At 34.7% G+C, this 14,406-nt stretch overlaps 1 protein-coding gene across 1 annotated transcript in view; it reads right to left on the bottom strand.

Annotated features, from left to right (window-relative positions):
* Window positions 1-14,406, bottom strand: part of BBX (BBX, HMG-box containing) — a 244,900-nt gene that overhangs the window by 54,319 nt on the left and 176,175 nt on the right. The window contains 2 exon segments of the mRNA XM_025050956.1: window positions 3,205-3,279; window positions 6,206-6,286. Coding sequence (XP_024906724.1) covers window positions 3,205-3,279; window positions 6,206-6,286 — 156 coding nt within the window.

Here is a 14,406-nt window from a genome sequence, read left to right as displayed (position 1 = left end):
ACAGACGCCCAGGACTGTTTTTTAAAAAGCGAGTTTCTACGATTAATTATATTACACTAAATGACCCATTGTCAAGAGAAGATCTAGCTAATCTCTCCCTAGAGTTATCAGATGTTTGTAAATGAAATTAGCAGGAATAGTCTTTAAGAATTTTGCATGCTTGATTTTAAAATAATATCACAAAGCTAAACATTTTCAAACAGTAAATTGATTCCTAAATTACATAAACACCAACTCTTCTCCAAGCACATGATAGGACTGAGAATCTCTCTGAAAAGGGATAAGAGTATACAGTGGCCCATTTGGTAATTTTCTACTATATGTCCATCCCTTCCCTCACTTAACCCACTCCCTATGAGGTCCCAGAAATACCAGGAAATGCCTTAATAATGACACTTTAACAACTTGTAGTAAAAATTACAAGGTACAGAGCAGTGGTCTCAAACAGTGGTTCTCTGATATGAAACTTTTCAGAAATGCAAATTCTCAGGCCCTACTCCAGACTTAATAAATTGGAAACTTTCAAGGGTGGTGGGACTCAGCAATCTGTGTTTGAATAAGCCTTCAGGGTGACTCTGGTATTATTTTAAAGTTTGAGAACCTCTGCTATAGACTAATTAGAACAAGAATTTCAAGAGTCTTTGTGTCTTCTCAAAGGTGATAGATGTTTTATGAAGTAATTGTAAGAGCTTTAGGGATATGATCACAGTAATTACTGCCTACTCTAATTCTACTGCAATATATATGCTCAAAGCTGATTTTAGTAGATAATTTTATTAGCTTTTGTTTAGATTTGCATAAACCAGTCCAGTATTAAGATGACAATAAGGTCACCTTATAAGATGTTAAAAGAGACTGAACCTTAGGTTTTTCTTGGGTCAGCTGAGGAAAGTGACTTGAGAAGTTATATATCCTAGAGAAGCATGCACTTCTCTTGTGTAATCACATATAACATTTACAACTTAATCACAAGGTATGTAATAATTTGTTTAATTTGCTTAGAAATTAAAAGGGATCATATTATCAACCTAGGCAAAATATAACTAGGAAAAATAATATACTGAGTTGGGAGGGAAGATTCCATCTCACTCTAGGGCAAAACATTTTATTTTGGTTTTACCATCATGCTTGCCTTTCTCTGTTATGATGCCTTAAAACAACTCCTAATAAGTTTCCAAACCAACTATTTTTTTGTGCTTCTACAAAATTTCTAAATTTTGCATGGTCAAAAAGCAGAGGGACCCTTAAGAGACAAGTGCCTCTGGGTAGAGGAGTGACATCTGGAAATGTGTCCTTGGCACAACTCCCAAGTAAGAAGAGGTTCTTTTCTTCCCTAGGGGAGGAAAAAAAAAACCTTCCCGTGATTTAAGGAGTGAGCATCTTGAGCAGCAAGGACATATTAACTTGTTTAAGAGAGGCATGGAATCTCATTCTCCAGAATCACAGGACAGCGGCTGTTATACCATCAAACTGCTCCCTCAGAGCTGCCCAGGGTTTTAGGAGCTCCTAATAAATCTGATGGTGGTATCACTTAAATAATAATCACTCTGAGTGGTGATTGTTAAAATGAACCAGCACCAGCTGAGATATTCCACATTGATGTTTTAAATTAAGTTGAATACTCTCTCAGTTAATGAGTAAATATCAGGTGTGTCAAAGATGAGCCACTATCTTTCTAAAATTCATGCTGGAGTGTAGAATTTAATCAAACAGAATATGTGGCAAATACATTCCGTTCTGAAGGAAATGTTTCTAAAAAGTTGGATGGGCTTGGCTTAGGTATCAAGATTAAAGGTAAATGCAGTCACCATATCAAAATTCATTATTTCTTGAAAAAATTATTACTATCAAATAAATGAATGTCCACAACTAGAGGAAAGCAAGAAAATATTAAATGAAACTCTCTTACCAAACATTGAAAATAGCCTGTTTATCATAATGAAAAATTTTAATAAAATTTTAATTTTTTCCAGATTCATCAAATTGTTCATAAAATGATAACATTTTATATTGTTGTCACCAGTTATACAGCATAGCCTTCAACAGCTAATGCAAGCACTGTGACAGTGAAGCCTAACAAGATAAGCAGGCCAACTGGTGGTATAAAGTCATAGCAGCTGACACCCTGCCCCAAGAGGAAGCAGTATTTTTTTCCTAACGTAAGAGCTGAAAGCAATTTTTTCTCATTTTCAAAGTGAGATGTTGGGTTTTCTCTTGCCAAAAGGGTATCATTTTACATTTCATTTACGCAGCACTCTATTCAAATGAATCTAAGTGATTCAATACATCAATATTAAACAGAACAGTCCTGCTTGTCATTTTCTCTCAACACTATGAAAAAATTGCTCAGTTTATGATATGCATTTTTTGCTGAAATTAATAAAAAGGAAAAAGGGGGAAGGCCTAAAGCAAATAGCATCTTATTTTCATGAACTATATACATTTTATTATTTGCCATACATACAGTACTCATTAGACGTGAGCATATGGTGGAAGCCAGGGCTTTTGTGGCGAAATCAAGCTTATCAGGTTTGCCTGTGCATAATATCAACCAAGAAAATGCTCTCTAGTGTGTGCGTGCGCGCTTCACACCAACCCCCCTTCCCCCCGCCCCCTTGTCCCCTCTCTCTCACTCTCTCTCACTCTCACTCTCTCATTCTCTCTCTCTCACTCTCTCTGGCCAAAGAAATCTGAGATCCTGCAAGAGCTGACCTGATCTAAGCCTGGGATTAAACACTAATAAAAGTACTGGCTGAAGCTACACCACAGATAAAACTAAGCACTGATGATTTAACAGGTCAGATTTACCACTGCATTTGCTGTGAGAATTATTCATGAATTACGGCATCTAATTTCACTACTGGAAAAATTTAATAAATAGGAATCTCATGGCCTTCATGTTAATAGCAGCTTTTCCCAAGCTTTAAATATAAAGACAAGGCAAAATGAAATAAAGAACTACTGGAAAGTGTTTATTCTGAATAAACTCTTTAATGAATGGTTATAAAACATGGACCTGATCTGACTATGATTACAGCAAAGACAGCAGAAAGCAATAAGTATCCTGTTATGTGTATTATCTCAGTAATAGGAAGAGGCATGCCTCAGTTCACTATACATTATTAAAACTTCATTCCAATATTTCCTGAGCTCAGTAGTAAGTTTTATGAGCCCAGTAAGAATTTAAAAAAAAGAAGGCCATACCTCTGCAAACTGAAACAAGGCTGATGATTGACACTGTTTTGAAGGAGCATTGGGGTGAGATGTACTTGAAGATATCTGAAAGGAAACAAGTGATTTTTAATGCACAAGGACATTTTCTCATATCAGACTAATAGATTCTGCCATATATTTCCATCACAGACACTGATAAAGATTAAGACATAAGTCATCACCCTCAATCCCTTTTAGAACAACAATATAAACGATAAAGGAAGAAAAAGGCCACATTTCTAAAAACAGATGATCGAAAAGAACAAAAAGACTGAGTTTGGCTCATTTGCCATGTCTCTTATAAGGGTATTAGGTATGTGTCAAGTAGCAGTTGAGACCTGTTGAGATGAATTTCCCTATTTCAATGAATTTCTTAAAATATTATTAAAAGCTGTATGCTGCAAGTAAAGCCAGTCACTCTCTCCCTTCCCTATATCACACCCCCCAAAGCTGTTCTCTGCTTAGAGGCAGTTGTGAAACAATATTGGAGAAGCTTATGGATATGGGTGAGGGTATCTGCGATTGAATTTTAGCTCTGCTCCTCACTAGCTACATGAACTTGGGCAGCTCCAGCTGACCTTTCTGAGACTAATTTTTCCCAACTATAAATTGATGATGATGATGATAATTCTTATTTTATGGGATCATGGTGAGAAGAAAATAAGCCACACAACACATTGCCTGGCACGGCATTAAAACTCAAACTGTTCACTGAATATGAATAGCATTTCTTTCTTTTATGACACCATGCATTCTCCTGCCCAGTGTGCACGCACATGTGCACACACACACATACACACACACTCAGTTGTCTGACAGTGGATAAAGGATTCTGCAATACCACACTTGGTTCAACTAGGAGACCTTTTATTTCCCCTTGGTAATTATGGTAGCTTCATCAGTTTGCTCTGAGAGCTATGTGGAAAAACTTTCCAAGTATGTTTTAATTTTTATTCCAAAGTGAATGAGCTTCTATCCACATACAGTATAGGGTAAAAGTGAGTCACAAGAACAGAAAGCCTGGACATTATAAATTCCCAGTCCAATAATAACTCTTCAACCACAAAAATCATTTTTTCATCTTAATTAAGTTGGTTAGAAAAACAACGGAACCAGTTGGTGATACAGTATCAAAGTGATGTTTAAAGATGAGAAAGAATTAGTAGAGAGGCTGATGGAATTATTTTTGACTATTCACTGCTGAAGCCAATAGGAAAATTTTAATTCCACTGTAAATTTTGAATCAGACATATAACCATTTTTAGAATGTCAGTAAAAAGAAAAAAAAAAAAACCTCCCAGATCCTATTTAACAAACTAGATATAAACAAACCATCATAAGTGGGTAAGATTTAACCAAGTATTCTAAAGACACTGAAGACATATGAGGGTAAAGTTGTAGAACTCTTCTTGGTCAAACCACAAAATCTATCATCTCAAAAGACCACATTTGCAATGTGACAGACTGCAAATATGAATCCACAAAGACTATCAACTAGGTAGGTTTTACTTCAGATACCACTTTTCATTCCTACCAACCTTCTATAAAAATTAGAAAAAAATAAACAGTTTATGTAAGGGAAAAATGCTTAACCTACAACACATTTCTTCAAGGCTTAAAAATCAGACATTGAACAAAATAGAATTGGTGATATAAACCATCTAGATTTCTGAAAAGCATTTCACAAGTTTCTAAACAAAAAGATATTTTACAAATTAATACTAGGATAAAGGAGATATTCAGTTAATGACATGAATAGGGAGCTCCTGAAGAAATACTAGATTGGGGACCCTTTATATAAAACAGCAGGGTTGAGGATCTCTTTGGGATGCCGTAGAACTTACAAAAATGCACGTATGTCAAAACCAACAAATTTCATATAAAACTTTAGATCTATAAGGGTTCAGAAATCAATGGTTAAGCATCTCTACTTTCAAAGTTGGAACCAACATTATTTCACATGTCTGTAACTACTGTAGAAAAGGTAGTGTGGAGTGAATCCTCTATTACATTAATTCCTAAAGAAACAATATACAAAACAATTGGAATTCAGGGCACATCTCACACAAAGGCAGAAAGGAAAGTGATAGATCAGGAGCATTACGTCGGCAAATATATAACATTCTTGTGCCATCTTGCAAAGCACTTAGGCATGTTATAAAAAACGTCTTAAAAAAGAATGGCCGAAGATGCCACTGTGAAAAGAGGTTTTGCCAGTGAAATGTTGAGAATCACAGGAAAGGACATTAGAGAGGAAGGAAAATCTGAAACTATGCTCTCCTTGTGCAAAACTGTTACACACTGGTCAATATTAGGAAGGATGACAGTGTGAGAGAAGGTCTAGTGAAAGACAATTCAAATGATCAAGGGAAGACCAAGTGTTTTAAAGTTCAGAAAAAATTAATCAATGATGGCTTCATATTGAGTTCCAGGGTAAGTGAAGATATTTTGGAAAGCAGTCTTAACCTTTACACTTGATATCAAGGGTAATGTGTTTTCTACATCATCTCTTTGAACCAATGTTAGAGATGTATTGAGCCCAATAGGTTTGACACAAGACAATAAGACTTGGAAAACTGTTACTGCATGCTAAAGTTTCAATTAAAAGAAAAGTGTACTAAAAAGGGGGGGGAATCCATAGCCAATAACTAACATGAGTTGATTCTGTCTCCTGATTTAACACCTGATATATAACTAAGTTCTAACAATAATTTAATTATATTCTTTATTATCCATAAATAAAAATTACTGATGAGACTTAAGTGGAATAATATTTAGTATGTCTTAATAATAAGCTTTTATAAACATATATAATTATTCCTTAATTAAGAGACTGGCGTTCCAAAATATCTTTTCTAAAATTTGATTCTACTTTCCCATTTATGGCTAATTGAGCTAAGTAAAGTTCTTCATTGTTGTAAGTTACTGTCATCAGCCCAAATTTAGGCTCACTTTACAATTTTCTCATTAAGTATAAATCATAACATATTACCTCAGCAAACTGAAATAATGGTGACTTCTGACGCAGTTCAGGGGATTCTGAAACATCAGGCTTGCAACTGCCAGAGGATACCTAAAACAAAGAAAGATGGTATGGAGCATCACAGGACAGTTTCTGGAATATAACGGAAGATAAATGCCACCTAAAATGTTCCTATCTGAGGAAAAAATGGTTTTGATTGTCCCTAAATTTTAGTCAATATTGTGACAGAAAAGTAGTTATATTGTGTAATGTTTTATAAAAGGGCCATTCACCTGCAAATAATGCCATAAATAGCAGAGGCTGAGCAAGACAATGCATTTTAGAAAGCTAATATTCATCTAAGAAAAATTTGTACAATGATGCCCATTTGATCTCTTGGCTTTCTGCCACCAAATCCAAGTGTATCTATTTCTTTCATGTTCTGTGTTTCCCCAATATTTCATACCACCAGACTACATGAAAATGCAAATGAGATTTGAAATTATAAATCTTATGAAAACAAAACTAAAATCAAATTCTTGTTTGCCTAGGTATCTTAGAAAGGTTAGTATTTTTACCTAAGAGAAATTTCTTTTATACTATATATTTTCTTTTGTGCTATTTACTATGTTGGGTAAACATTTATGGCTCTTCTGGCTTCATCTGTGATCTTCATTATTAACAACAGTTACATAAACATCACTGATTTTTTTCAAAATTCTTGCTATCAAGTCTCCTCTCAGGATACACATTTCCTCTTTTATCTCAATGCTAAAACTGACTCGTTTCTGCATTTGGGTGAATAATAACTTAGGTAGTCAACTGTAATTCAAAAGTCACAGGAATCACAATGTTAGAGAAGGAAGGATTTTATCATTCCTCTGATCTAACCCTTTTTAAAGACGGACTTAGTGCCAGAGAGGCAAATGATACCTCCCCTCCCCAACATTCAACAATCTTCTCATTCTTCATCATTATGGCAGTTAGTACTGATGACTGCAAGACATAAATATCTGTTTATTGTCCATCTTCTCCCAGGAGATTTGTTTAATGCAGAATCCTCAACACTGCCAGGTCACAACATAAATACTCAACAAGTATTTGCTGAACGAACTAAATGAAAGTTGACAACAAGTCTTCTGAATCTCAAATCAGTGTGCCCTTCCCCCTTTCTTGAACAACAAGGTTAGTGAATCTTAGGGGACAAATGTATTTTTAAAAAACACATTAATTTTCCTGTATTATTAAACCTTTTCCAATGTAATTTTAATAGTTGCCGATTATATTGGATTGTTAAATCCAGTAGAAAGAGCTGACAGTCACCCAGGTTACATTCCTAAAAAGAGTTTCTCACTGAATCTTTTCATGCGACATTGAAGATGTGTTTCTCTAACAGTATCATAGAGCACTGGGCAGAAGAAAATATTTGAAATTTTGTTGCTTTCGGATTTGAAAGAGTGATGGTCACTTCCTTCCAGTAATAATCCCCATAGAGAAGATGCAGAAGTCTTAATTTGCCACCTGTAGTTTGGCTGCCAAAGTCTAACTCCCTTATCAGCATTTAACTATTTGACAAGTTGTGTGCCAAATTGCCCAATAATGTTTTTATTTGTTTCCCAAGGATTCAAAGCCAGGGAGACACAAAATGCACTGAAAAGAAGACCAATGAATCTTGAAATTATAAGCTACAAAAAATTCTTTTGTAAGAATAAATACTTGAACAAAATATATCTTTATACTATAATTTAGGAATAATAAAAAAATCAATACTATCCTGCTTTATAAAGAAATCCTGTGTGTTTAGCCTCTAGATATCTTGATAAAGAATCAAATTTGATTTAAAATCAAGCCTACAGCTAAATGAAAATTTGTAAAAGTCTTTATAAAACTTTAATGTTGGTTGTACACATGACAGAAACCTATAATCAAGATATCTGGAATTAAATAATTATCATTTAAGGTTGCTATACTGTATAAAGCCTATATAATATATATTATTTTACATCTCATGACGCATGAGAAATAGTTACCATTTATGAGATAAGTTACCCTAGGGCTTAATTAGAGTTCACATTAACTGTAAGAAGAAAAGTCAACTTTCTTTCAAGCGCCATTTCTATTGTTTGGCCATAACTACACATAAGTCATAAAATTTTAAAGTTAAATGAGACCCTCTGCAAATTATTATGATGAATGGTCATAAATAAAACTTTCTATTTGAATGGAGAATTCAAATGTAAGTAATTATCAGGGTATCTATAATCCTGCACATTATGTCAACTGTACTATGCAATCAAAGAAGTCTATGCGTGTGTTATTAGTCAGAGTCCCAGGCCTCATTACTTTGATGTTTGTATTTACAATACTCTAAGTTAGTTATTAGGTGGGGCATGCTTTTTATGGATAAATATCAATTCCTATGCTAGCATCAGCTTACTTTCTAAATATAACAGAATATAAAGAGTCAAAGATATTTGTTCATTAATTAAAAAGAAAAGACACCAAATAAGCAGAAATTAAATAAAGGGAGGAAAAAACCCAAGTAGCTGCTTCTAGAAATAGTATCTGAAATAATCCATAAAGCCACTAGGTGTAGCTATATGCCCAAGAAAGAAAACAGCTAAAAAAATCTCAAAAGCAAAGTTTTGTTAACTGCATTATTCAACTTCCTTTAAACTCAATCTTCCCTTTGATTTAGCTATAATTTGCAATAACCATGGAAGAGAAATGATTAGTATATTTAAGAATTATGATGAAGTAGCATTTTTTCCTCAGGTACAATTCAGATCGTGAAAACTGTAGACATAGAAACATGATCCAGGCCCCTGACATAAAACAAAAATCACACCAGTCAGAGGCACTGCAAGTGCTTTGGAAAGCAAGGTATTAGCAAGAGACTGTTCCTATTTGCAAGGCACAAAACCACTGTCATCCATAGCTGGATTGTGATGAACACACAGTCAACAACAAAAGGAGTAAGTGCACTGATTGTATCTGAATTGCACATTGCTGCCCTTGCTATTTTGAGTATTTATTGATTACTCACTCCAACAAATATTCAGTAAATACCTATTATGTGCCAGCCACAAAGACTGCTGCTTTCAAGAAGCTTACATTCCACTTGTATGCATCCTTTGCTGGGGAATAAAATAAGACTAAAGGAATGTTGTTTGTTTAAATGCTTGCAATTCGAATGCAGGTGATGGCTACGCACATAAGAATGTAAGTGCATAATGGTAGAATATTATAAGACCTATAGAAGGACAGAGAAGCCGTCATTCTTTCTGGGAATGGGAGGAAGTAGTTAAGATAAGTAACATATGAGATATACCTAGAAGGAACACCAGAATTGTGGAGATGATGTGGTACAAGCAGGAGGGAGAGTATGGAGGCAAGTGCCCTGTGTGTTTGAGAAAGTTTCTTTTCCAGTGTGGCTGAAGATTAAGATGCCTGGGAGTGTAATGGGAGATGAATGAAACAGAGAGAAATCTGAATTCTATGTTAACTTTGAAAAGTAGGCTGAAGGTAATGGGAGCTGGCCGAGGTTTTCAGTCAGAGAAGTGACATAATGAGAGACGTGTAGTTAGATAATTCAGTCAGTGGTGTGCAGGATGACCTTGGTTGGGGAGTGACTGAAGGTAGGAGAACAATTAGTAAGTTAAGGAAATAAACCAGCTGAGACATGAGTCCCCGATTAAATCAGAGATGTTATTTTGCGAGACCTCAGCAACTGTCTAGAAGAATGTTGGGGGTGAGGAAGAGGAGTCAGACAATGCCAGTGTTTCTAAGGCATGTTAAAGCCTTTCTCTGAAAGAGGGGATATGAGAGAAGGAAGAAGATTTAGGCAGAAGTTGGGGGTGGGCTGTCTGCTATGGGAGAAGAGGGTTTGGGGGTAGAGGATTCCATTTCAGAGTTCAAGTGTAAGGATCTTGACTACAAGGCCCAGTGATCTGACTCTTACTCTTGTTCAGCCTGACTCAGCCCTTTTCCACAATTGGTAGCTTTTGCCAGGTATTCTTCCATAAAAGAGTACCTGAGTGGCCATGTAACATGAGATGTAAAATGAAACTGTAGAATGGACTTGATCTTAAATGCAAGTGAATTAAGCATATTACATCCAAGTTAGTCCTTCAAAATGTTTTTAAGGACCAAAATGAAACCAGTCTTAATTAAACCTAAATTAGGTTAAGCAGAACCTGTGTACCACACTTGGCTGGCTGACCCCAGGACTGAGCTACAGTTGAGGAGAGGTTTGGGCTACCCTGGGAAGCATAACCAAATAATGCTGCACAGAACTAAGTGCTCCCCAAGCTAGAATACATGTCAAGTCATCTTACTAAAAAGGAAGAGTAAGTTCTTGGTTTTATCAGGGCACTAGGGCTAGCAGTCTACTAACTTCATGCTGTGAGTCAAGTTCTCTTGTCATTACAGGCTATGTGGCAGAGCACCAGTATGGAAGTCCCAGAACAAGCTCCAGGCCACTTGTACAAACAACTGCTACCCCTTCCCACCACCTCTGAGAGACTGAGGAGCTCATGAAAGTTCATCACTGTCTAAAGTAATGCAGCCTGGGAACTCATCAAGGATAGATGCTTGTCAATCAAGTTGGGTAAAAGGACCTGATTCTCTGGGCTTTGAGCTCCACTGCTAACAGGTGGGCTGAATGGACAGTTCCAACCAAAATGGACAGTTAAGACTGGAAGTCTCTACCCAGGAAGAAAGTCTGAAGAGCCCATTTGTATTCAATGTAAAATTTAAATATGTATATTTCCTCACAAAGTATGTTTAGAAGCTATAAAAGTGTAAGAAAGGAATAAAAGCTTTGATAAGATGGGGTAAGAGTTAGGGGGTTTGGAATTCAATGGATTTTAGCATTCCGAAGGAGCCTAAGGGGAAAGGCACATATCAAACTAGCTCAAATGTACCAAAAGGTCAGAAAATTATTTTCCCCACTTCGCTGATGTCAGAAATTAAAGGTAAAAATTTTCAATTTTATTTAAATCCTTATTTGTTTTAAATTTAACACTTGCAGTATTTAAAATATGGACATAATCATTTATTCACTTAAGTATTGATATAATCACCTTTTCTCTTATCTCAGATTTCACCTAGCTCATCATTTAATGAAAAATATATGGGTTTAAAGCCTAGTATTACAACATCATCTCTCTATGACCTTAGAGAGGCTATTTAACCTCTCTGGCCTAGTTTCATCATTTATGAAATAGAGATAATAATAATAATAAATCAACCTCATAGCACACACAGGAGGACAAAATGAGATCATCAGTGTAAGTGCTTAGCACAGTGCCTGGCCCCGAGAAAGCACTTGTGAAATGCCCTCTAAGGGTGGAGCACAGGACTCTCTGAATTATATCGCTTCCTGCCTTTATCTTTAAATTTTAATTTAGCTTTAAATTTTTATTAAAGTAACAAATATAACAGTATAGAAGATTTTTAGTCCTGCAGATTACCTCTAGAAATTCCAGATCAAATACTTATACTTTATTTATTGCATTTTCATCTGTAGATAATAACTCCCTGATATGAAATCTAAGGGCTAAACTCTCTTAATGCAACTGCCTTCTCTTTAGCTCTTCCCAGAGTTTGATGTGAACATTATTACTTTTATTTCTTCAACTTTTTCTTTCTTGTTCTTTTAAATTAAAAAGAAAATATGATCACTTAAATCTTTGGAAATTCTGTTGAACAGAATAGCTGTCTGCAGCCCACTGCTAGCCTAGTTTTTGGCTAACACATATCATATTTCATTGATTGAACAACTTCCACTTGATTTCTGATTTAAATAGGTTTGCTAAAACCTCATATTCATTGGGAACACTCCTTTCCATTTCCTTCACTACTATGGGGTTATTTCCTAAAGAGACTTCTGTGTATTTTACCAGGTATCAGTAGAGACAAGCTAAGTCCGCTATTTTGAGTCAGGGGTCACTTTCCTTAATGTCTGTCTTGCTCAATGCATCTATTTTGCTTCCTCAATCCAGAAATTCTTTAATGACAAACACTGCTTTTTAAAATTTATCCCAAATATTTAATTTAATGTAAAAATGTTGACCTAATAATGCCACAAATCTTTTATGACAGACTCAGAGTTAATCAGAAGACCGAGGAAAAAGAGAAAATGCAAACATTGTTTGTCATTATTTGTCCACTGATAATCTCAAGGGCCTCTAATTTCTCTCAAACTCTAAGAACACTTCAGGTAGACATGGAATTTTATTATTTCAGGTACATCAAGACTATCTATCTTCTAGAAATAAAGGGAAAAAAACTATTACCTACATTAAAATTTCTCAATTAAAAAAATAAGACTTTTGAGGACTTTTTCTATGTGGTTAGGTTTGAGATCAAAGAACAAAGGAAAATCTCCTCCCTTTAAGAATATTTCAGAATAAGAATTACATCATGGCATTTAAAAAGCCATTATGATGAGACTTTCTCTGTGGCAGAATTTTTGTAAAAATCTCTATTTTATTTGACTGGTCCTACCTAACAGTATAAACAGACTTTACTGTAATTGTTCCAAATGTCAGAAGTATAAAATTTCTATATCTCTCTTCTCACCTTATTATCCTGCTAATTTTCTTTAAAAAATTTAGTGCATACTTACTATAGTTACCTTAGGTTCATCATCTACCTATATAGATAAGCCCCCAAAATTCCATGATGATATCTACATATTTGGAATAAGACTCTGAACAGAAATCAGGTGCTAAATAAAGTCTACTGACATCTATGACATGAACTCTTTCTAACCATATTTAACGACAGCATTATTTTATACAACGTTCACCGCTTTACTGTTTTAGTATCTCAAGATTATTTTCAATAATGACCTAAATAGCTCTGAGATAAGTAAGAGATTATTAAGAAAAAGTTGTATTCTTTTTCTTACATAAGTCTGGTTTTAATTTACATTGTCAAGTATATTTACATTGTCAAAAGCTAACTTCATTTATATTGTCAAAAGTTAACTTCATTTTGACAAACATCTGAAATGCCTCACTCAAAATGGTAAGAAATAAAGTGACTGTAAATAGATGTTGAGTTTTTCCTTAATAAAAGCAGTAACTGTTCGAAATGATTTTTTTTCTATTTATGCCTGATATTAGAATATCTATCCAGGCACTCTCCCCAGTATCCTTCTTACTAACAATCTTAGTTTATACTGTGTTTCCATTCTTTACCGTCACCCATCACATGAATGTATATTATCCTGTCACTTTATTAAATAGTTCCTTTCTTAAAGCAACAAAAACAAATCATTTGAAAGTGCAGTCTGTATAAAAAATTGTATTCTTAGAAGTAGTTCCTAAAGACCTAACTGCTGACAACTTCTTCCTTAGCAGAGACTCTTCTCCTATATGGTTCATTTCTTTAAGCCATTTAACTTTCTTTGTTTCTTTCATTTGAGAATTCTCAAAATGGTTCCCCTTCATCAGAGATAAAAGGTTGAACACTGCTTGGTCAAACTCTGCTGTTCTTAAAAGTGGGAAGAACTTCACACTAAAAAGAGCCTAAAAGTTGAACTTTAAGCAAAGAAAAAAAGTATTCTTTTGTTTGGCATTTTCATCTATTGCTAAATTTTATAAATGTTTATTGTTTGCATTTGTTCCTGAAAGTTAAAAAGAATGCAAATAAATGTTAAGAAGAAAACATCATTTTAATCTAATCTGTTAGAAAAGATGAGGCTGACTTTCACAATACAGTGCATTGTTGGAAAATATGAGTTAGACTATGTTGAAAGGTCAAGTGTGATTATTCCAACATTCACCTTTCAGAACATGCTTGGGAACTGCATCCAAGTGAGAGTTAGTCTGATTGCTATTAGGTAGCAGCCATAAGTTAGAAAGTGAAATGATGACCAAGAATGTTATCGTGTTAGGAAGTTCAACATGCTGAATAATGAGTATGCAAAGGCACATAGTAGTATGTTTACTTTTTTCAGCTAAAGATTAATACAATGTAAATAACTATTATTCTAGCAACTTACACACTTTTTGCTCCACTGAATTGAATGGAATCAAAATAATTAAGTTAAATAGAACATTTGGTCAACTACCATGGATCCCAAATGTAAACTATATATAATAAAAGCCTTTTGTGATGTAAATATCTTATATGGCATCTTCTAAAATGACTATTTGAACAGGCTTCAACTGTAACCCGTAACCTGAATGGCACACTCACAATTTAAAAAAATAGTTAAA

The sequence above is a fragment of the Pteropus alecto genome, unplaced genomic scaffold, assembly GCF_000325575.1.
Source record: "Pteropus alecto unplaced genomic scaffold, ASM32557v1 scaffold270, whole genome shotgun sequence".
NCBI lineage: Eukaryota > Metazoa > Chordata > Mammalia > Chiroptera > Pteropodidae > Pteropus > Pteropus alecto.
This window is presented reverse-complemented; position numbering and strand designations above follow the sequence as displayed.